Source organism: Opisthocomus hoazin, chromosome 2 (genome assembly GCF_030867145.1).
Source record: "Opisthocomus hoazin isolate bOpiHoa1 chromosome 2, bOpiHoa1.hap1, whole genome shotgun sequence".
Taxonomy (NCBI): Eukaryota; Metazoa; Chordata; class Aves; order Opisthocomiformes; family Opisthocomidae; genus Opisthocomus; species Opisthocomus hoazin.
In genome coordinates this window covers 78,130,202-78,153,160 of record NC_134415.1, presented here as the reverse complement: position 1 = coordinate 78,153,160, position 22,959 = coordinate 78,130,202, and the positions used below count along the sequence as shown (strand labels likewise).

The 22,959-nt window shown below is 44.5% G+C and overlaps 1 protein-coding gene across 4 annotated transcripts in view; it reads right to left on the bottom strand.

The window, feature by feature from the left end:
- The window catches only part of FYN (FYN proto-oncogene, Src family tyrosine kinase), a 144,344-nt gene that overhangs the window by 31,251 nt on the left and 90,134 nt on the right, over positions 1-22,959 (bottom strand). For all 4 annotated transcript variants that reach the window (XM_075414197.1, XM_075414196.1, XM_075414195.1 and 1 more), the window contains 4 exons: positions 9,967-10,224; positions 9,268-9,364; positions 5,686-5,784; positions 4,475-4,578 (listed from right to left, as the gene is read on the bottom strand). In XM_075414197.1, coding sequence (XP_075270312.1) covers positions 4,475-4,578; positions 5,686-5,784; positions 9,268-9,364; positions 9,967-10,213 — 547 coding nt within the window. In that variant the 5' untranslated portion in view covers positions 10,214-10,224. The remainder of the gene's footprint in view (positions 1-4,474; positions 4,579-5,685; positions 5,785-9,267; positions 9,365-9,966; positions 10,225-22,959) is intronic.

The following is a 22,959-nucleotide window of genomic DNA, read 5'->3' as shown; positions in this document are numbered from 1 at the left end:
ACAGAAATGTTACTATGTTCACACCATGTCCCTTTCACACTTTTCTGGAAAGAAATCAGGACTTCTGTGCAAATGAAAAATCACATTTTAACATTTACTGCTTCATGTTCTTAAATTGACTTTTTCTATTCTAAGTGTCAGGTTACACTGCAAATACTAGACTTCAGGTAAATGCCAGTGGACAGTAAATATCAAGATTTTCATAGGAAGCACTGGAAATAATGACTTCATATACATGTAGTGTTGTTATCCAGATGGATCCCAAAATTCTTTATAAACATTAAACAACCAAACTGGCATACTTTGCATGTCACAGTCTTTGGAAGGTGGTACTACACCACGACTGTGCACGTGGAGATCTGCAAGAACTGCACGTTTCGCTTTCCAAATCCGTGCTGGAGCTTTAGAGGTTACTGGTGGGCTTCAGATGCCCAAACACAGTGGTTAGGTGCCACGTGAGATGCCCCAGGACATCCCGCTTGGCAGCTCTTCCACAGGCTGTCACATTTGTCGCATCCACGTGGATGCCCTGCAGGCATTTCAAATGGCTCTGAACCCTCCTGGCCAGGTAAAGGAACCTCAGCTGAGGGGCTGTATTTAGTTTTAGGTGAAGCGGTGGCTGTCTGCAGGTGGGCTGTGGGCTTGATTTAGATGCCCACACATAAGTTTCTGGTGCTATTAGGGCAGCTGAATCTCAGCCTAATTTCCATGAGTGTCACGGCACAGTAGAAGTCGATGGCGTAATGCAGGTTTGAGCACCAGCTGTCTGCAGTCGTGGGCAGCTGCACTGAACCCCAGCTTCCTGCTGACTGTAAAGGGACCTTTGCCACCTACAAGGGGACCTGTGCATTCAGCCATCTCAATCTGAAGCACAGTCCTATTCCACATACAGTGACACCCACGTGTTGGTTCTCTACAGTCTCAAGAGCAAAGCCACATTTTACAGCATGATGCAGTTTCTGAGCAAGAGCATGGCCGTTTCAAAGGCAGTGGAGAAGACAAGTCTTCACTCATGGCTCAGACAAATATTGTGTTTACTCAAAGGTAATTCAGACATTAAAAGGAAAAAAAATGGAGGTAACTGGCAGCTGCAGAGATCTCAGGAAGGTCCTCCTTCTGGGGCCTGGGCTGAGTTCACTGGTAACCATGTCACCTAAGGACAGGAAAGGAAAACCACCAGCCGACAATTTTGGACAGCGTGAAAGGTGGAGTGATTTCCTAGAGGTCTGACAGCAAACAGCACTGACCGCTGCTTATCCCAAGTCAGGGTACTTTCCAACACAGCAGGCAGGTTCACATCCTACAGAACCACCTCCAGCCAAATGAAACGGTTTAAAGAACCCCCACAGTTACGTGGTCGAGATTCCTGGTGTAAGATGTCTTTGCTGGATGTCTCCCCAGGAAGAAGTTTCCCTGACCACATTAACCTGCAACAGGTCACACTGGTGGGCACCTCAAAACCAAGGGAGCTGCAGTGAACAAAACGTCTCCACCCCGACTCCAAGGACATCTCAAATTCCCTGTTGCGTGTCCTCTATATAATAGGAGGAAAAGAACTAGCACTTACACAGATGATTCTGGTTTATGCGAATGGGAGACATCCTGAGAGGAGTGACAGGGATTTTATTTCTAAGCATAGAAAAATACTGTTTGTTTAGGATATTCTTTCTGAGGAGGCTCTCCCACTGAGTAAGTACATCTCTGTCAGCTTGGAGTTGAAAGCTTTTTGGGGATTTGCAAGCACATCTTGTGCATGCTTTGTACCACCACTCTGGGTTGTACACTGTCAGCCTGCTTTCAAACTTTTCCAGGCAGTGTTCTCCACCTCTGCGTTTATGAGTTTTGATGCATTGGCAGCAGCTGTATTTTCTTTAGTCACGCTCCATGCCTATCTGGTCACTATTTTAGATTCTTTCGGAAAATGTAAACAATCTGTGGCTCCAGGTCTGCAATCAGAGCTGCGTGGGTGGCCCTCTGTGGACCCCCACTGACCTCAGATCAAGTTGCAGGACTGGAGCTTTAGTTCAAATCTGGACAAAAACAGGAACCAAGATGGATTTCATTATTCATTTATTTAGGCTGTTGGTTATTTATACTATTCAACATTATCTGATAATAAATTCAAACATAAGAGAGATACATAATAAAAATTTGGATAGAAACACGACATTACAATATATCATACTAATGAATTTTTTACAAAAACAAACCTAAAACCAGACAGCCTTGGAGGGTGGAGATTGAAACCAGGTGAAGGATTATACAGACAAGAGCTGATGAAGTATCTGGGTAGTCAGGCACTGAAAAAATGAAAAGCCAGCTCTGTATGATTTATTTTGGAAGTAAGAAGAGAAGACAACCATGATCAAGGGAGGTTAAATTCATGCTGAAGTCATCCATGATGATACTTTTAACATGATCCTGATTAATTTTATTATTGTTATTATTTAAAGCAGAAGTGATGATTCTAGGTCACAAAACAATTCCTGCCTCAAGCCCAAGATGACTCGCTGGAGTGAGGCATTCTGAGAAGACTTCTGGGAGGATGCACCATTCGAGCCCTCCCAGCTGAGTTTTTTCTCTCTCACGAACAACAGGCTCCCTCTGTTTTCTTCTAACAACATACTGAAACACCACAACGATGAGCAGGGAAATAGGCATTTTTTACAAAAACCATGAATGTTTGTTTTTTTCCAATGGCTTTGATGAAAGCTTAGCCTGAAGATGTAGAAAGCCTTAAGTTCAAATGGAGAGAAATTAAGCTTGCTGCTATAAATCCATCCATGATGGATTACTCCATTTCCCCAGTGCTTTTGTGTCTCACAAGAAGCTCTAGAAAAAAGCCAGTAAAGAGCCCTGCAAAACATATCCCCATCACTGTATAAAAAATGGTCAAAACGGACTAAACTGACAATGTGGTTTAGAGGAACAGTGTTGTGTTTACTTTTAGGATCCATGGATGCCTATATGAGTGAGTTTTTAAACTCAGGACAGAGTGGAATGAAGTCCTGCTCCTCGCGCACGTCACAACTGTTGGTGAAAACTAACAGGTGGAGGCTATTTGCAGAAAAAGAGCAAGTTAGAGCCTGTCCTGTTCCTGGTGAGAATGCCTCACTGCTGCATAAGGTATGGTGAAGCTGGGGGGGTGACAGGATGGGACATTAGCTGTCTGAAACAACAGCACATCTACTCAGATATTGCATCAGAAACAGTGAAGGAAGAATCCAGTGACTGCAGCAGTCAAAAATGTAAAACTTACTTACAACTTCAGCTGACAGAATGCAGCATCTGAATATAGGTCAGGCAGAGAGGAGTGGGAAGTAGTGCTCCTCTGCTTTAAACCCCTTTACCAGCCATGACTCCAACCACTTTGCATGCTAACTCTAGCTGACAGAACGTGCTCTGATCAAAGCACTGACAAGTCAGTGCTTTAATTACATGAACCATCATTAGACGTCAGAACTTACATGGAATTAATTCCACTGACTTCTCCTTCCCACAGCTATTGTTTTGGATTGCTGGCTAATTCAGAAATGCCCAGGTGTGTTTTCACTTAGTTGCAGGTTTTCTCCTCAATAGTTGTATGAGTTAGACAGATCTTTTCATATACGTGAAGCTTTGAAGAAGATGTTGACAGGCCTCATGAACAAAATATAAAAGCAAAGATAGCACCCACCAAGAAAACTGGAACTCCTCCAGTATTTTTAGAGGGAAGGAGGAGAACATATCCTTCCACTTGACTTCAACAGAATGAATACAGTTGAATACTTCATGAATATATTAATTAGAAATATTTCCAAGTCTTTTCACTGTTAATCTATGAATTTAAAACTGCCACATCTTCCCCCCGCAGGGATCCAGCATTTAAAAGGACAAAGACCGAAAAATCCCCTGATCTTCTAAAAACAATAACGATCACCTCCCCCTCCGCCCGTTTTTATCTTACACCTTCCAGACAAGCAGGTTCAAATATTTCCCTTGTTCAGAAGTAAGCAGTAGTTTTCACCAAACTAGACTGGGGGTTCCCTGCATCTGTTCACAGTAGAGCCAGCTGGCAGTGCCTGGACCTGAATACGGACTTCAGGAGGTCTTCCTCCTGTAGCCCCACAGCTGCTGTTGTGAGGGGCCATTCTCCACCCAACTGCATCGCAACAGTCATATCCTCAACACATGCGTTAACAGAGACAGTGCGATGTTCAGCGTGTGACAGCAGAGCAGAGCACCCTGCCTGTGCGTGACTTGCACTGCAGATACCACGGGTTGAGCACAGCGTGGGTTGCACTTGGGTTGTTCTCTGCGTTGAATGCTTACTCTAAGACCCAGAGTGTTCAGGCTCCAATTCCCTAGCACACCTATATGCCATATGACGCTTAACCTCTACCTTCATACCACTGAAAACAGTATTTCACAAACTCAGCACAATTTTTCTCATATATCTTCTCATTCATAGCCAGAATAGCTTTGGCCATCCTACCTTTGGTAGTTTCGCTTTCCCGGATCAGGAAGGTACCTCTGGGGTTTCCAAATGACAACAGCTGCCTCTCAGCATCTTTTCGGCCAAGTTTGCCAAAGTACCACCTTAGGGAAACATCAGAAATAATAAGACGAGTGCTACATAGGATTATTGGATAGGGTCACAGAGCTCAGACAGGGAGGATTATTTGTGGAAACTATGGTTACTCAAGTATATTCAACCATTTTTATCATATTGTGTCTCTGTTATCGTGGTGGGAAGCTAACGTGACAAACTGTGTCATAGATGTTGTACACATTGTGCAGTAGCACTTTGTGTGAAGCCTAAAATCAGTAGATGGTGAGAATGCTTGTTTGGTGTCTTACAACAAAGACTTTGACAGACAGAGAGCAAGACCTGGCGGGGGGAAGGAACAGACAAGGAAATGGGCAGACAAATGTGTTGCTGCTGAAGAGCAGTATTTTTACAGATGTTGCTATAAACTACATATTTGACTTACATAGTGATGTATTAGTATTCCATACTTTTGTTGCACCACAGCTATAAAACCTCAGTAGAAGGACCAGATGTAACCACTTTACTGTGGCTGTATCAGGCTTTCAGAGTTTTGGTACCTTTTTCCCTCCTGCAGCAATCTTTTTTTCTTCAGTTTTTGGTTTCACAATCAACCAAGTACAGCCTGAAGTACAGACTAAAGCAGTACCTGCTCAGCCTATATTAGCTCCTCCAACGTACCTTTTATACTGGAAATAATATGGACACACACAGCACTCCATTTCTTGCACAGGCATGTCCTCATTATGCTGCCTGCTGTATACGTTGTAGGCATCCTACCTATTGGTAGGTATCTGTTCATACAATGTGCTTTCTTTAATAGGCAGTTTGCACACTAATTGACTCCTAATGTTTTTACAATTTGGTTCAGGAAAAGCAAGGGCACCTTTCGCTTAAAGCCTGAAATTAGTCAACACTAGAAGAAAGGAAGCAGACCTTTGTTCCTTTAGGTTTTCTTCCTTTGTTTTGACATTGAAAAAGCACTGAGCTTGTGCTTCTTTTGTTACTAATTACCTGATTACTTATCAGTGCAGTTAAGAATTGAAATAAAAATAATGTAAGTCATTTGAAAAATCGCCACAATCAGTCAAAACCAACTCCTCAAACTTCCTTCAAATACAGCACTAACGGGTCTTTACAACAGAAAGAAAACATACTCCTCTGCTTGGATGGAATCGACTGGAGCCACATAATTACTGGGAATGTAACCAGTTTCGCCTGTTGTCAAGGAGCGGGCCTCCCACCAGTCTCCTTCCCTGCAGAAAGAGAGGTGAGGAGAAGTGAGAGTGAGACACAGCTGTAAAGGCACCGACCTGACTTTGCTAAGGGCACCCGCAGCTGCGCCGTGTACGAAGCCACAGCAACTCATCTCTTATCACCAGCATGCTTCCGAGAGAGCTGCTCATCTAAACCCAAATCATACACGTATTTCTTTACACCTGTTATTATGTCAGCGCTGATTAGTAACGTAGCCTTCCAAATGTAGCGTAATGGCAGAAACAGGCATAACAACCCAGCGTAATCAGGTTTGGTGAGGGCCGGATTTGGACTGGAATATTGAAAACTGTCTCCATAGCAATTATTCTAATACAGACCCTTGAGAGAGCTTATAGAGAAACTGCCAAACTGAACACTGTCACATCCACTGCTAATTTTAAACTTCTGTCTGAAACCAAAGGCATCAAAAAGCCATCTATCAACACAGGGGTTTAGATAGCCCTTAAGGATCACACTTCATTGTCTAGATTCCCTCTCCTGGGCACCCAGAGGAGGCGTCTGAAGTAGCAAAGCACTTAGCTGCATTTTCAAACGCTTGCAAAACCCCATTCTTCTACAACATTTAAATACAAAGATGTCCATGCAGGACCATCTTATGGCAGTGTTCCACTGGTTTAGCACCAATTTTTGTCGTACACCTGTGTGCACATGGTACTGCCCTTCAGACCATGTGTGTTGCTGTAGAATGTGCAGCTTTAAGAGAATTTTATTTCTCAGCTTTTTTACAGGATGCAACGATTTGGCATTTCACAATTTGTGTTTCACTCTCAGCACCAGATTCACCAATGTTTAACTCCTACCGCTACTAAGAAGCATTCTCTTTTCTATTTCTGGACTGCTTAGAAACTCTTTCTCAGTTCCCCTCTCTGTAAAACAGAGATTTGTTCACTAAATAAACCACTATTATCAAACGTGGCGAGAGAATTCAGCCTCTTCTGTAAGCAAGCAGTTACAGAAAAACACTGTCTGAGCTATTACTGGCAGGAAAGGTCACGTCAAGGTGAGCTCTTACTTCAAATTTTCAACTCCACTTTCTTTAACAGTTTGAAGGAATAAGAACTCTAAGGAAAACAGCTGTGATTCGTCAAAAAGGAGACATTTACAATTCTACAGTTCAAAAAGTGAAGAACAAGTAGCTTTTCTAGAGGCTGGCAGCTGACACTATTTTAATACACCTTGTGTGATTAGTATGTCAGGCAGATGGTCCTAACCATTTGCATCCATAATTTTATCAGATGAAGTGCTAACCCTTCTCCCATACGTTGCTGTAGAATATTTCTAAGAGATTATGCCATACTGTGGTTGATAAATTGCACCATTACTTTCCTCCTCCTTACTCTACAGAGAGTCCACTAGATGGAGGTATTTTATCATTGCTAGGGAGGAAAAAAGCAGCCCTGCAGATGATCACAATATTAGGAACAAGCCCTTCTGCTCTGACACAGAAGCTGAAATCTCTCAAAGCACTGCCAGAAAGGAGGAGGAATGTAGACTTTTTTCACACCTCTTCATTTTAGACACCCAGCTGAGGTAGGAGGGGGCTAGTCAAGGGGGCCAGTCAGGGTATGCAGGAGTCACGGTGCAGATGCAGGGGACGGCCGAGGGTTTCTGAGCCCTGAAGTCAGGCTCTGCTCTGAACCACCCCTGCAGGAACCTCCTGCCCCCAGACTGCCCTTGGTATAATTTCTGACTTCAAATCACAGAGATACCCTCTGTATGCCATTTCAGGTGTTGCTGTCCTGAACTTTAAATCCAAAGCAAAAAATCAAATTTCATTTATTGAGAGTTAAAAAAAAATCCAAACCTCTCCAAAAAGTCCAGGCAAATTAGTTTTGTGCACATATATGCTTTCTAGTTTTAAGCAGCACTGGCAGACTCTTAAAAAAATGGGCTTCTTTCTTATAATTTCTGATACAAGTGAAGAGAGGAAGCATTCTCACAAAAAAAGCTGCTTTCTGGAGATTCCCAGCCTGGCTGTCAGTACTGCAGGAGTGTGGTTCGGTCTGCCTTTACAAGCAGACAGAGCTGACCACGATGGGAACCGAGCTTCTATCATCCTATAAGAAAATCAGTAGGTGCTTGTTTTTTTTTCTTTTAGAAAACCTTCCTCCAGGCAGCAACTACCTGCATGAAAATGCATGTACTGCAACTGCCCACACACGGGGAATCTACTGCAACCGCCCACACGTGGGGGAATCTCTCTGTCCCACTGACTCTGAGAATGATTGCTCTGCAAGTTCCGCTGAGCACCCCCTGATTTCACCAGCTGGCATGTGCAAGGAACTCCTAACACCTGGAATTTCTTGTTTCAAGTTATGGCATAGTTTGTGCAAGGTTAGGAAAGCAGCAGGCAACATGAACAAAAATGGCTGATGGGTTAAAAAAGGTTTTTTTTCCAAGCGCTAATTTAGAAGTAGAGAGGTTTTTAAACTGCTGCTCCCTCTACAAGTCGTAACTGAAGCTTCTCTGCTTTCATCTACATCAAAGCTCTTCAGCTTCACGGCTTCATGAAATATTCCACAGAATTACCTGATCTATATATTTTTTTTAACTTCAACGCACATTGAGCCAACTCCAACCCTGGAGTTGTTCTATTAACAGCAGTTGCACCAGGGATGAATTTGCCTCAATGTCACATAGTGTAAGAAAAAAAGATGAGAGCAATATCACAAAGCCTCTAGAAAGCGACATACTTGGCTGTTAACCCATTTTTACCTCTACATGATAGCACTACTGAACATAATGCAGAGCCTTCAACTTTATGTTCTTAGCCAAGAATTACAAGATGTTCAGATATAGGTCAGTAGCACAGTAAGTTTTAGATGCTATTTTTAAATTGCTAAGGGATTTTTTCTATGAGCAGTTAATAAAATTAATTTTAAGTTGATGATTTTCAGGATGGAAGTGTGGTTTTCATGCCAAATGCAACTGTCCAATGGTGTGTTCTCACTTAACAGAACTTCCTAGCATGTTCTGACTGTATCACCTGCCTTTAAATGGAAAAAAAAGCTTTTAAACTTGGCACGCAAATATGGGTAACGTCTCAATTGTGAATCAGTTTTTAGTTCGTTTCTGTGCAGAGATACTTGCAAAAAGTAGATTGCAAGAAAAAGTGTTAGTACATGCCTTGCAGAACTTCTGTGACTACTGGTGAAGTACAGAGCTGGTACTCTCAGTTCTGAATGTGAGTTTACTGTGAAATGTAAGCAGTGAATCACACAATCTAACGCTTATTTTTGAAGTAAAGCTGCATGTGGTTTGAAGGCTTTTTTTTTCCCTAATAATAAAGCACTTTGCAAAAGTGCACTAAAGGCAAAGACAAGTAAGTAAGCAGACTAAAACCCATACAAATCTTGAATACCCAACATTAGATTTTACTAATAACTCAAGCAGACAAATGTAACTGCCAACATTATAAGTTTAAAAATATTACAAAGCCTATTCCCAAGCCTAAAACTTACGAGCTGTTAAGTATTTGAAATTTTTCTCCTTTGTGAAAACTCAAGTCATCTTCTGTTCTTGCTTCATAGTCATAAAGCGCCACAAAAAGAGTTACACCTAAAGAAGAAAACAGGTGAGTTACATTCCATCGGAAAAAAAGAGGAGGGAAAGGAGCCTCAAGCTATGAGGTGGCCAAGCCAAATGTAAGCTAGTCCAGTTGCTGAGGAGCACAATAAACTGAAGCCTCCTACTTCTTGGACAACCATTCTAATCCCTTTGCTTTTGTGCAGCCAGCGGGCACGCCACCTCCGTCACTCTGTAGAGTCATCAGTACGCTTGGTTTGGTACCCACACACAGCGTAGGATCCCAAGCGGGCCAAGGGGGTTTGAAGACTGAGTTTAGGCACAGCCATGCCAAGTATTTCCTGTGAACTACTGCAGGTGGCTCAGGCCACACTTTCCATTCCCTGGTAGAGAGATGAGGCAGTCAGTCAGCCAAATTGGGCGTGTATGCGTGATTTTTCACCCCCCAAGAGAAATAGCACCCGCAAGGTAGCAAAGGTAGGGCTGGGGACCCAGCTCTGCCCCTGCTTCGGTTCTTTGCAGTATTTAATGAAATAACTCTTCCCGAAAGCAGCACGCTGAGACAGTTGTGCCTCTGCTGTAATTAACACGATTGATGCTCTCTAAGAGCACTGGAAGAAGACTTTGAAACTCACCTGTTCCTCCTCTTGTACGCAGCGTCCCTGTATGAGAGGAGGAATTGACTCCACCAAACACAGTCAGTCCTTGGCCTCCCGTGGCGTGGAAGTTGTTGTAGTTTGGGATTGAAGTCACACCAAAGCTAGGATAGTGCTGCGGAGTGGGGTCTGTCCCATAGCGGTAGCCTGAGCTTTGAGTTAAACTGCCATCCCTCTCGTCTGTCAGTTTTGTTGCTTCTTTATCCTTACATTGCACACAGCCCATTATCTAAAATCCTAGGAGAGGGAGGAAAGGACAGGTGTTCATACACTGATGCTCACTAGATCTTCCCCAAACCCACATACGACGAGGATCAAATTAAGTTCACTGCTCAAAAGTTACGCACTTTGAAAAAAAATCCCACGGCAGTTTGAATATAAACAGCAACACGCTGGGAAAAGCTCACACAAAACCTTCTTAGCAGTGGTTTCCCATCAGGGCCTGGGGAAGCAGGTCCTGCCTGCTCTGAGGGTGGTGGCAGCTCTCTGGTGAGGATGAGACCCCTCTCGCTCACCCTTCGGCAGGAGAGCACGACTGGCAGGTGAGGGACTCGGCAGAAAAGTGCAGCTAGAGGTGTTCAAGCCTGCCCCCAAACACGCAGAGCCGGGCACTTGGCTCACGGTTCGTGTCTGACCTCACCAACTACACCAGCGCTGGCTTCACCTAAGAGCAATATAACCTTTTCCCATTGCTGGAGCTTGGCGTGACAGGCAGAAAAACAGCACAAGAAAGTAGGAGGGAGCTCATCAGACGGCACAACGAAAGCAAAAGGAAGCGCCCTTGAGCACAGTACCCAACAGCAGTCTAAAACCTGCCGGTAGCGTGTGGTGGGGCAGCCTGAGGTATACGTGAGTTAAGGAACTAGAGGAAGCCACGGAGGAATCAACACGCCAAATGCAGAGCATCTCCAAATCTGGATCCCGGACAGGAGGAAACTGAGAGGGTACGGGTTGGAAAAGGTTGCACTAAGTTTTTTAATTCTTGTAACCTCTTATTTAGCACGCACATGGGGCATTACCAGGGCCTGGGTTAATCTCTTAATTTCAGATGCCTGCTTCTCTGTAGGTGGAGGGAGACCAAGGGTGATCGGCCACATCTTAGAAGCAGCCCTCCAAGGTTAGTCACAGAATCACACAGAATGGTAGGGGTTGGAAGGGACCTCTGTGGGTCATCTAGTCCAACCCCCCTGCCAAAGCAGGGTCACCTACAGTAGGCTGCACAGGACCTTGTCCAGGCGGGTCTTGAATATCTCCAGAGAAGGAGACTCCACAACCTCCCTGGGCAGCCTGTTCCAGTGCTCTGTCACCCTCAGAGGGAAGAAGTTCTTCCTCATGTTCAGACGGAACTTCCTGTGCTTCAGATTGTGCCCATTGCTCCTTGTCCTGTCGCTGGGCACTACTGAAAAGAGCTTGGCCCCATCCTCCTGACACCCACCCTTCAGATATTTATAAGCATTTATTAGGTCCCCTCGCAGCCTTCTCTTCTTCAGGCTGAACAAGCCCAACTCCCTCAGCCTCTCCTCGTAGGAGAGATGTTCCAGTCCCCCCATCATCCTCGTAGCCCTCCGCTGGACTCTCTCCAGTAGCTCCTCATCCTTCTTGAAGTGGGGAGCCCAGAACTGGACACAGTACTCCAGATGAGGCCTCACTAGGGCAGTGTAGAGGGGAAGGAGAACCTCCCTCGACCTGCTGGCCACACTCCTCCTAATGCATCCCAGGATCCCATTGGCCTTCTTGGCAGCCAGGGCACACTGCTGGCTCATGGTTAACCTGTTGTCCACCAGGACACCCAGGTCCCTCTCCATAGAGCTGCTCTCCAGCAGGTCCACCCCAAGCCTGTACTGATGCATGGGGTTGTTCCTCCCCAGGTGCAGGACCCTGCATTTGCCTTTGTTGAACCTCATCAGGTTCCTCTCTGCCCAACTTTCCAGCCTGTCCAGGTCATGCTGAATGGCAGCACAGCCTTCTGGTGTATCTACCATACCTCCCAGTTTGGTGTCATCAGCAAACTTGCTGAAGGTACATTCTAACTCTTCATCCAGGTCGTTGATGAAGAAGTTGAACAAGGCTGGGCCCAGTACTGACCCCTGAGGGACACCACTAGTTACAGGCCTCCAAGAAGACTCAGCACCGCTGATGACAACCCTCTGAGTTCTGCCATTCAGCCAGTTCTCAATCCACTTCACTGACCACTCATCCAGCCCATACTTCCTGAGCTTCCCTAGGAGGATGTTATGGGAGACTGTGTCGAAAGCCTTGCTGAAGTCTAGGTAGACAACATCTACAGCTCTCCCTTCATCTACCCAGCCAGTCATGTCATCGTAGAAAGCTATCAGATTGGTCAGGCATGATTTCCACTTGGTGAATCCATGCTGACTACTCCTGATAACCTTCTTTTCCTCCACTTGCTTGTTGATGACCTCCAGGATAAACTGCTCCATCGCCTTTCCCGGGATGGAGGTGAGGCTGACCGGCCTGTAGTTCCCTGGGTCCTCCTTCTTGCCCTTTTTGAAGATTGGAGTGACATTGGCCTTTCTCCAGTCCTCGGGCACCTCTCCCGTCCTCCAGGACCTCTCAAAGATGATGGAGAGTGGCTCAGCAATGACATCCGCCAGCTCCCTCAGCACTCGTGGGTCCTGTTACCTGGTATTTACTGCTTTTCATCTGTCGGCTTTAACATCTTCTAATCCATGCTCTGGTGTTACCAAACTCTTTCCTATCGACTTGAGCTGAATCTACACATAAACCTGAGTTTCTGAAGCTGGGTGTGGTGAATCTAGGGAATCAGACACTCGTCAGGATGCACCCTTGATCTGAACCGGTACAGTCACTCTTAGACGTAACCTGGCACACAAAGAACATCATCTACACACCGGGGCTGCAAGATGAGCAGTGACAACAGAAAAATCTTTGAAACAATTAGAATTACTGGGCAAACTCTGTCCAGAATATACAAATAGACAAGGAGAAAATGCACAGAATATAAAAAAAAACAGTATAGCAAAGAATTTGGGGTTTTTTCATAATTCTTTTAACATTTCAGCAAATATCCATCACTTAGGGTAAATAAAAAGCCTATTCTTTTTCAAATATCCTCATTTTTCTGCAGCTGCCAGGCTGGCTATTTCGTATGCCTTACTCCAACATCAACACAGGAAATTGGTTTTGACAAACTCACGGGATTCAGAAAAAGCATATTCCTCCACTGCTAATGCTTGAAAAATTACGCAGTAGCTCCCTGCTTGTCTGTGACAGTCCACAGTCTGGATACCTGCTTCCTAAATCCAACCTGCCTAATGGATACCTGCTTCCTAAATCCAACCTGCCTAATTGAAAAAAATCTTCTGTTGAAGGGTATTTTCTGCAATTTGAAGATATTTCCAGTTATTCCACAAGCCTATTCATAAACACAAGCACCATTTTAATGTATTTCCCTGAGTGTATTGCCTGCAGTTAGCGCAGGTCTACTGCCTCTTGCTCTTAGCTTAGCTTAAAGGCGCCCTTTTTGCATTTCTCTCTTTCCTTCAGGATGCCATATTCACTCAGCAGAGTTCCTTCACTGAAACGTCCAAGTCTCTTCACACAAACAGAAACAAGGACTCTCAACTCCGCACTTTCTGCAACGGGTGGCACAAGCTGGGATCCCTCAAGAAACTAAAGTGACAACAGGGAAAGGGAAAGGAGTTTGCAGCCTGGAAGCTGCACAACACACTGCTGCTGCTACTGCTGTGGCAGCCGTGGTGGCCTCCGGCCTCTGCTTGCCCTGGTAGCTGCGTCGGTGCTGGAGGTGTTGGGATACCACGCTGGGGCTCGAGGTTGTCCACTCCCGGGACCAGCAGTGACTCCAGGTGAGCCCTCAGGGACCACAACAGGGGCAGAGATGCCCCAGCCACCTTCATATCAGCAGTGAAAAAGTGCTTGTGCAGCTATCTCTGCTGCTTTTGCCCGTTTCGACAGCAGGATGGTCTGGCTCTGGACACCCTGTGTTTGGAGACATCACTCAGAGGTGAGGTTCTCCTGGCTCCTCTCAGAGACAGGGAACCCCACGGGGAATGCCAGGGAGCGAAGCAGGACCACAGGGAGGGCAAGGGCTCATCTCACTGCTATCAGCACGGGCAGAGCCCAGGGGGCTTCGGATGGGAGCATGGGCCTGGGACTCATGCTGGAACATACGCTTATTCACTTCAAAACAGTTAAGTCATATGTACGCTTTACTATTTAACAAAGAATCTCAGCAGCTTTTAGTTGGCTTGTAACCTTACCTCCCCGTGAAACTCTATCACCTCCTCCCTTTCCCCTCCCAGACCTTTTTCTCCTCTTATTTTCAGATAAGAAAGTGAAAGAATGAAAGAAAAAAAGCAATGAGAAACATGAAATGTGGGAGAGTGGTGGGAGGAAAGGGGTTTTCTTGCTGCTCACTCACAAATGTTCAGCTGAGCAGGGAAAAAAATCTTCACTGAAATTCGGGAAGATTTCACATACTGATTTACAAGTGCTGACAAGACAGCCCTGCACACTTCATTTACACATTGATGAGGAAGAAGTTAAAACTACAAATCAGCTGCAAAAATAAAATTGTTCAGAATATTAATTCCAAAAATCTGAATAAGCCTGGAGATGGTATACATATGTCCTGCTAGTTTCAGAAAAATAGTGGTTTGGTGTTTTATTTGTACTGGGAATGATATAAATAGAAAATCAGCGAATTATCAGTTTCTTGATTTTTGTTTGGGTTTTGCTCCCTTTATCTTTTTGCTGGCAGTGGCAGAGCACAGGGAAGGAAAATTTGATGCAAAGTGAAAGACCTGACAAAAAGGGCTTTTTCATTCACTTGCCCTTTCCCACTTTGCCACAATGTCTAGATAATCCGAGTACAAAGACTGCTTGATTGTAGCCTCTTGTAAAATGTGACATGTGTTACATGCACGCATCTTTTCAAGCCAAGTCCCTGAAAGTTGTCTGTTCCTGGCTCAAAGAAACCAGCACCATGAGGAGGTGGCTAAATGTGAGAGAATACATGTATGTATGTACGTGCTTAAAGTGATTTCAGCTAACTCAGGGGTTTCATAGACAATAAATATAACCTCCATTCAGCATCAGCCTTTGTGTCAAAGAATGGATTCTAGAACCTAACCTCCTTCAGCATCACAGAGTAGGCTTTTAATATCCAAAAGTCTCATCTCCCTGCATGTCAGCATCTGGAGCTGTGGAAGGCTGGAGTTATTCAGCCAGCTCTGAGATCACCAAACAAAATCTGGAGCTGTTTTACACTAAATTCTCTAGAGACGAGCACACCACGTTTTTCATCCAACATGCCGTGCAACTTACGGTAAAGGAACAAGATTTTATTCAACTTCCATTAGGAAAGGCAGCATTTCTCAGATCTGGGAGTTACGGGTCATGTGGCATTATCATAATTTGACACTGGTACTGTTGAAAGGTATGCAACTAGCCTAATTAAAATAAACGTTTCTAATGCAAGCAAGTTGAATTTGTTTATTTTAAAGTTGTGTTTTTATGGGCAATATAAAACATGTGTTTTTGTGAAAACATCAAACATTTACATGGTTTCTGAGACTTCCTTAGAGACAAATGAAAGTAACCATTATGCTATTTGCCTCCTTTCTTGTCCACGTTATATTTCTTGGACTCCAACTTTTACATTGCAAGCAACCCAACATCAGCCTTACCAGGATAGTAGTTTCCTCCCACATAGTGGAAACATTATTCGACAAAGATATCAAATTAATTATATCCTTATTAATTACTTATATAATCATAGCACCTTAATTACTTTCAGTTAGGAAACAGATGAAGGCTAAGGAGATGTTATTAACACTGTTGTTATTATTGTAAATCACCCTCCTTCAGTTTTTCTAGCAGGTTGTTGGTTCTCGATACAAAAGGGAAGCCAAGACTGAAATACCCACCAAAGCCAGACATCTGCTCCACTAACAGAAACAAAAGCAGTCCTCTGGTAGTTAATTGAAGCCTAGGAAAAGTCTAGGAGTACTAGAAAAAGTCCATTTTTCATACTTCTATTTTAAAAGGAAAAGCTCCAACATGTGACATTTGAAAAGCAAAAAGTATTGACAAGCCTTTGCTTAGCCTAGCTTCTGCAGCTGTAAACCATCAGGAAAAGATGGATGGGAGGAAGTCTGGTGTAAATTCACTCCTTCAGAGCATCAGAAATTTTTCTGTAAGATTTTGGCACTCGCGGCTGAACTCTGAATTACAGTATCTCTTCAGAATCTGCTTTCTTGAGTCTTGTACAAGAAAGCGGATCCTTAAAAAGTTTGAGGGAGGGGTACAGGGAAATGCAGAGAGACACCAGTCTATTCTGCAGCCTCTGTGACTTCTCCATGGCCATGCCATCGCTTCTGTCCTCCAAGCCCTCACCTGGGAAAGAAGACCACCACGGGAGAGGGCTCCAACCTGCCGAAGAGACAGGGAGTGGGTTCAAACCCAGTAGGCTGCATCTCCTTCCTCTCCATCGTTTTCTTTGGAATGAAATTTGATGGTATATTTTTAGAAGAACTTCCTTCAGTGAAAGACATGAAAGGGAAAGGCTGGATGACTGGTAACTGTCAACTGTCTTTTTCTGACCAAATCTACAAATCTTGTCTGGAAAGCACCAGCAGGAAAGCTGAGTTAAGAAATAGTTATGTTAAAAGGGAATCAGAGAACAAAATCATTGGCTCTTATTCAGTCTCTGTGGTGAACATGCTTGTTAATCAAATCAAGGGTTGCATCCAGCACGGCTGTGAAAAATGTATTCTCTAAGGGCAGTCTTCCTGGTGTTTTATGTTTTGTTGAAAGCACCACAGAAGTATCAGTCTGTGACAACAAATAACCCAAATTTCATGAGCTACAGTAGGATTTAATATTCAAAATGCCACATTCTCAGTTACCGTGAAGATGCAAGAAGGACAGAAACGCCTTTCCAAGAATAGGAACTACAAAAATTTTAAAAGGAGACTTTAGTTATCTGCGGAATGCCTCCTGAAGGCTGGATAGGGGGAATAATCAACACAGAAATTTACCCTGAATTTGAAATGTCTTACTTTCCATGCCACCATTACTAGCTCCCTAGAGAGAAACTGATGGAGTACACACTTTGAAACACAAGACCGAGACATGTTAAAAATCTCACTTTTCAGAAAAGTCTTGCTCACCCACTTTGACTATTACAAGTTGTTAGGAAGGCATTCCAAATTGGGTAACAAACAGGCACTTAAAACTAGTCCTGTGTAGGTCAGTAATTCCTGTGCTGTCTGCTTGCTGACCTCTCTTTGATTTACATCTGTGCTGATGGCAGCATTTTGGATTTCCAGAACTCATTCTGTGTCACCTTCAAGCCAACCCAAATCAAACAGATGGAATAAAATAGCAACGCTTGTGGCATTGTTTTTGTTTCTATCTATCTACTAACTCCGGGCCCTTTTAGAGGACTGCCTTCATTCCAGCTTGACCAGTGATTCCACAATTTTTAGGAATCATAAAGCAGGTCAGAAAGATATAAAAAATGTTTTACAATAATTAGAACCTTTGGGTGTTATTCATTATTTCTCAGGATTGAGGGTTGCAGGTTACTACATACGTACATATAATTTTTATACTAGCTGCCTGATCCAGAAAGAACATAATTTTACTGCAATGTGATAGAAATGGTTCACGCTTAAAAGAGACGAGACTGGGTATTTGTGCAGAATGCCTGCAAACCTACACATGCACCACACTTGTCATATTGCATTAAAAAATGTAAATCAGAGAAGATATAGTACTACTGCTGGATGTCCTGTGACTATTAAAGACGTGCAAAAAATCTCACATACACAATGTGGTATTCCTGCACAAAAGGCCAGAAACACCAGGGCAAAACTTCAAGTCAAGGATCAGGATATATCGGGATCAATGACTGCATTGAAACAGTGTTTCCAGGAGAAAAACAGCACTGAAAAATGCCTGGGCTGTATTCATTTGATTTTTGAAGAGTCCTTCAACGCTTCGCCCTTGGACTCTGCTTTCGTGGGCTGAGTACAAAAATCTCATCAGTTTAATTGCTTGTTTGTCTGCAGCAGTCAAATGTCAGGCCAGTGCCCCATGCCAGCGGACATCCACAGCCGGAGGAGTAGGAAGAGCAGTCTGACGTGAACTCCTGCTGCCATGCTGCTTCAGCTCAAAGCGAATGCCTTTGACAGCGCTCGAGCACTCTTACTATTGTTTCTCGTCAGCATAAAGTTGCTTTGGAAGTCGTCTACAATGGTGTCAGAAGGGATTCGAGCAGCTCCTGCTGCCATGAGAAGAGCAGAGCCTGCAAGCAGCTTTGAACCGCCATGTTCTGCCCCACTGCTCCTTCCCATTTACTGAGCGAATGGGGCCGCGGCCCTGGAAACGACAGCTTCCTGACACTCCAGACAATGATTAAGTCATGCCACATGTCTGCAAAGTATAGCACTGTGCCTGCCTTCCCTCTTTTTCCCCTTTGGGACTCAAACTAACAGTCAGTTACGAAAGATGAAGATTTGGGCTTCTTGTCTGTTTAATTTCAGCCAGCCTTGAAGGCCAGGCCTGGTGAAGGGAAGGTGTGTGTTGAAGGATTTCATTGAACTACAACCAGACCCATGGCTTCTGCCGGAGGCTGTGAGCACAGCTGTCCATGGGGCAGGGAGGGTGGCCACTGAATGCCGGGAAGAAAGAGTGATGAATGTCTTGACAAACAGATCCATCGTCCCGCTGCTGGGGTACAGTCCCTCTCTGGCAAGAGACTTAAAATTTAGACAATCTATTTATTAACTATATATCTATACAGTCTATTTAATACAACCTAGAGAAGAAAACGGAAGTCAGTGGTCCAGCCAGGCAGGAGGGATAATAACTGTGTTCATGTGTGGTGCTTGTTTGAGGGACAGTTGTGGTGGTGGCACTGGCCAGTAGCTGGGTGGTGAGGGGGTCACCTGGCAAGGCCACACGAAGTTGCATTAGCACAAAGCGGCTGTTCGAGCGGCCGTAATTAAAAGTTCCCCAGCGCAACTGGTGAAAGTAGAGGAGACAAACCCTCCGAACTGCCCACAAAGGGACACGTCGCCACCCGCTCTGTTTTCCGTAGCTTCTCTGCCAGCCCAGGCTGTGAATGTTATGGCCTTGTCTTTTTCGAAAAAACAGCAAATTCTTTTCCACTCTCTGTGATACACCCCTTTCAGAAAAAACAAACCAGAACAAAATATAAGAGGTGATTAAAGCAGAGGCTCACCCTGCAGTCTCTTAAAGTAACAGTAGCTGAGTTACGCCTTGTACTGTTTCAGGCTTTCGTTACTTTAGAAAAAAGGCACCCTAGAAAAACACAGCATAGGAAGATCAGCTCTGAGGAAAAGGTTTCTTTTTCCACCAACATCCAAACTTCACTTGTAATCTAAAAGAAAGACGTTTACTCATAGCTAACTGGAGAAGGAAAGTCTGCAGGTTTTCATTCATACACCAAAGAGCAAGTCAGATTCAAATCTTCACTTAGGATCTCTTTCTTTTGTTTCTTTTTTATTTCTTAAAATGAGTTAAAGGAAACTTTGACATTAACAGCTAAAGGCAGCAGCTACACACTGTAAGGACACTGCTTACTCTACAGTTAAACCCGGCACAGGGTGGGTCTATCCTTGGTTCTGAGTAACACACGAGAACACCATGTAAATTCAGTAGCGTGATTTCAAGCTACGTCCCTCCTTCATCAGGTCGCTTGTGGAAGCTCTATTCACCAGTAGAGAGAAGTGGGTGGACGGTCTGCATCAGCATTTTGAGCTAATGCACCTAAATTTTAAAGTGCCTTTTAAGTATATAAATTAGAAAACCTGTATCAAGAGAACAACTGCTGCAAATGCCAGAATCATTTTGCCTGGGAAAGAGAAGTGAAACAGTGTCTCCACTGATTTCCTCTTTCTTTTCTCCTGCTAAGAGAACAGAAAGATGATTGCAGGTTGATTCACACTATTCTGATTTTTTTTTCTTTCAATTCCTATTTTTAGAATCTCCCCAGGATTAACGGGTGTTCATCTGATCCGCGGTATGGGAGCAGCGTGGAGCAGAATGCAAAATGTGAATCGGGATGGGCAGGGAAGGAAGAGGGGACAGAGCGAGGGAGCGGTACAGAAGTTCTGCCTGTTTGCTTCTGTGGAATATGTAACCGGCATAGAGAAAGATTTTTCTCTCAAAAAACCCCATTGCTGTCTCGCCACCCCCTTTTGCCTACGCACAAACGAAACTAACCTCTTCTCTGCCTTGTCTGGTTTCTGTTTTGTGACTGAAGAACTTGGAGGATGTGACAGCAAGGAAAGGGAGCAAACTGAGTCTCAGATCAGGAGATGATTTACTTTGAGAACATTCCAGATGCCGTTCCCTCCTGAACGGCCTCTCGTTTCACCTAGGCTGCTATTGCCAATATTTCAGAAGTGTATTTAAATTCTTTATTTGTCCACTTACATTTGGGAAAAAAATACTCTGCTTCCTAAACAGCAGGAAAAATTTGCCTGTAGTCATCTCAAAAAGAAATCCCCAGCCTTCTCACCATCACTGCAGCTGGCTTCAGCTACAACAGCAAAGATGCTTACAGGCAGAGACCCCAGACAAGGTGGCAACCACATGGTGACAAAGGCCAGTGAGGAACCAGAGTGCGAAGGTACTGACTACATCAGTAACGGGAAGACACGAAAACTCTGCCTACAGTTCACACACACAAAAAAGTGCTACTAGTGAGACCTGTTTTCTCAAACCCAGCTGCTGCTGCTGCGGTTTCAGTGTGTGACAGCTTGCTTCTGTAAGGCAGCTTAGGTAGGTGTACTGGGTCTGGATGGGGCTAAGTTTCTTCACAGCAGCCTGAACCCTGCTGTGCTTTAGATTTGTGACCAAAACTGTGTTGATAACACACCCATGTTTTAGCTATTGCTGAGCAGTGCTTGCACAGCATCAAGACCTTCTTTGTTTCTCACTCTGCCCCCGCAGCGAGTAAGCTGGGGGTAGGCAAGAGGTTGGGAGGGGACAGAGCCGGGACGGCTCACCCCAACTGACCCAAAGGATATTCCACACCATATGAGGTCGTGCTCAGCGATAAAAGCTTGGGAGTAGGTTTTTGAAAGTAGCCATTGCTCAGAGACTGGCTGAGCATTGGTCTGCTCGTGGGAGGTGGTGAGTGAGTGCCTTTGCATCACTTGTTTTCTTTTTTATTTCCTTCTCTTATTAAACTGTTTCTATCTCAACCCACGAGTTCTCTTGCTTTTGCCCTTCCAATTCTCTCTCCCATCCTGCTGGGAGGCAGTGAGCAAGCGACTGGGTGCGGGCTTAGCTGCTGGCCAGGGTCAGCCCACCACAGTGAGTAATATGTAAGTGATGTTCTTGGCCCGGAAAATAACTTCAGAGGCACACAGGTTAAGCCATGTTAACCAGACAGGCAAGAACCGAGATACTGTGTGGAGATGAATTTGTCAAGATTACAAAGATGACGCATTACCACCTAGTCCATTTTTAACAGAGATCTTGAAATCTGGAAAAGAAGAGAGCGGAAGGCTGAGACGGTAGTGAAAAACACCCTGGACAATGGGATGTGGAAGTAGAGAGGTCCTAACTTGCATTCCTTCTTACAGAAGAGTGACAGCATTGATGCATTCAGTCCAACCACAAGGCCACTAAGACCAGCGATTCTCAACTCTGTTTTGTCAACTACCCTACAAACTGCAGCTCCCCCTATTCTACAATCCTGTGCTGCCGCAGGCTGCATCTGGGCCACCAGGGATGTCTTTTAGGAAGTCTATGGTCAGTCTCTCTTTCCTTTTAACCCTAAACAGTCCCTAGTGCCAAAAAGCTAGGAAATGCCCCTAGCAACAGAGATAACCTGCACAAACCTGGATAAGGCAATCGGCAGAGCAGGAGATGGGTAAGAGGAGGGGAAGTGAGGCAGAATCCACAAGAATGGGAGGAAAAAGAGAAGCTACTGTTCCCTTCCTTGGCTTCTGCTGAGGACCAGTGATCTCTGCCTCCAAAGGTGGATCAATACCGCTTAGCTCAGAGCTGACCATGCAGTATCACAAAGCCCAACCAGTTTCCCTACATCCCATTGCCACCTCAGGGAACTCTAGGAGGTAGTACTGAAACTGATACACATGGACCTATGCCCCAAAAGGCCTGTGCCTCTCTTTCTGTCTCTGTCCTTCTTTTTGTCTCCCTCTCCCTCTGTCTCTTGAAAAGACACCAGCATTCACGATACCAGCAGCAGCAACAGAGGAACACAAAACAACAGTGCTGGACAGATGCCTTCTCTCCTGGGCGTATTGTCCTCTTCGCCTTTGCATACATGTATATGGCTGTAGGACTAAGAAGTTTTCATTTTTGGTGATTAATCCCACAGCCTGCCCTGATTTTTAAGTGGCTGCACTGCTTGAATTGGAATGTCACAGCCTGGAAGAGAATGAGCTGATAAGAAACTTGGGAGAACATCACAGCTGCTTCAAGAGACAGGATGTGGAGTTTAAAAAAGGGGTGATGGAGGGGAAAATCACGAGAGAAGGTCCCTTCTGTTAGCCAGAGAAGATGGGGCTTAAAAAGGGATCAGATGCCATCCAAGGGCCATGAAAAAGAGATTCTGCTGGGTTAGTGAGCATTTTCCAAAGGAAGCCAGCAAACAGCTAGAGGGCCCTTCCACTTTGGTCGAAATACCTAAGTATCACTAAGCATATGGTAGATCTATTTTTAAGCTTTATGTCCATGCCTGAGGGCAAGTAGAAGAGATAACTTGATTTCATCATGAACCTGAGGTCATTACACATACTGCTCAGGGAATGATGTGCAAGGGATGCTCACGTGTAGTGACTCTAAGCTACAGGTCCATAACCTGGTCCTTTTGCTTAAAGCTACGGCAATTGCCTCAGTGCAGCTACAGGAGGTTCTGCTCTAATCCTCAATGGCCTCAGCAGAAAGTCACATTGAAATAAT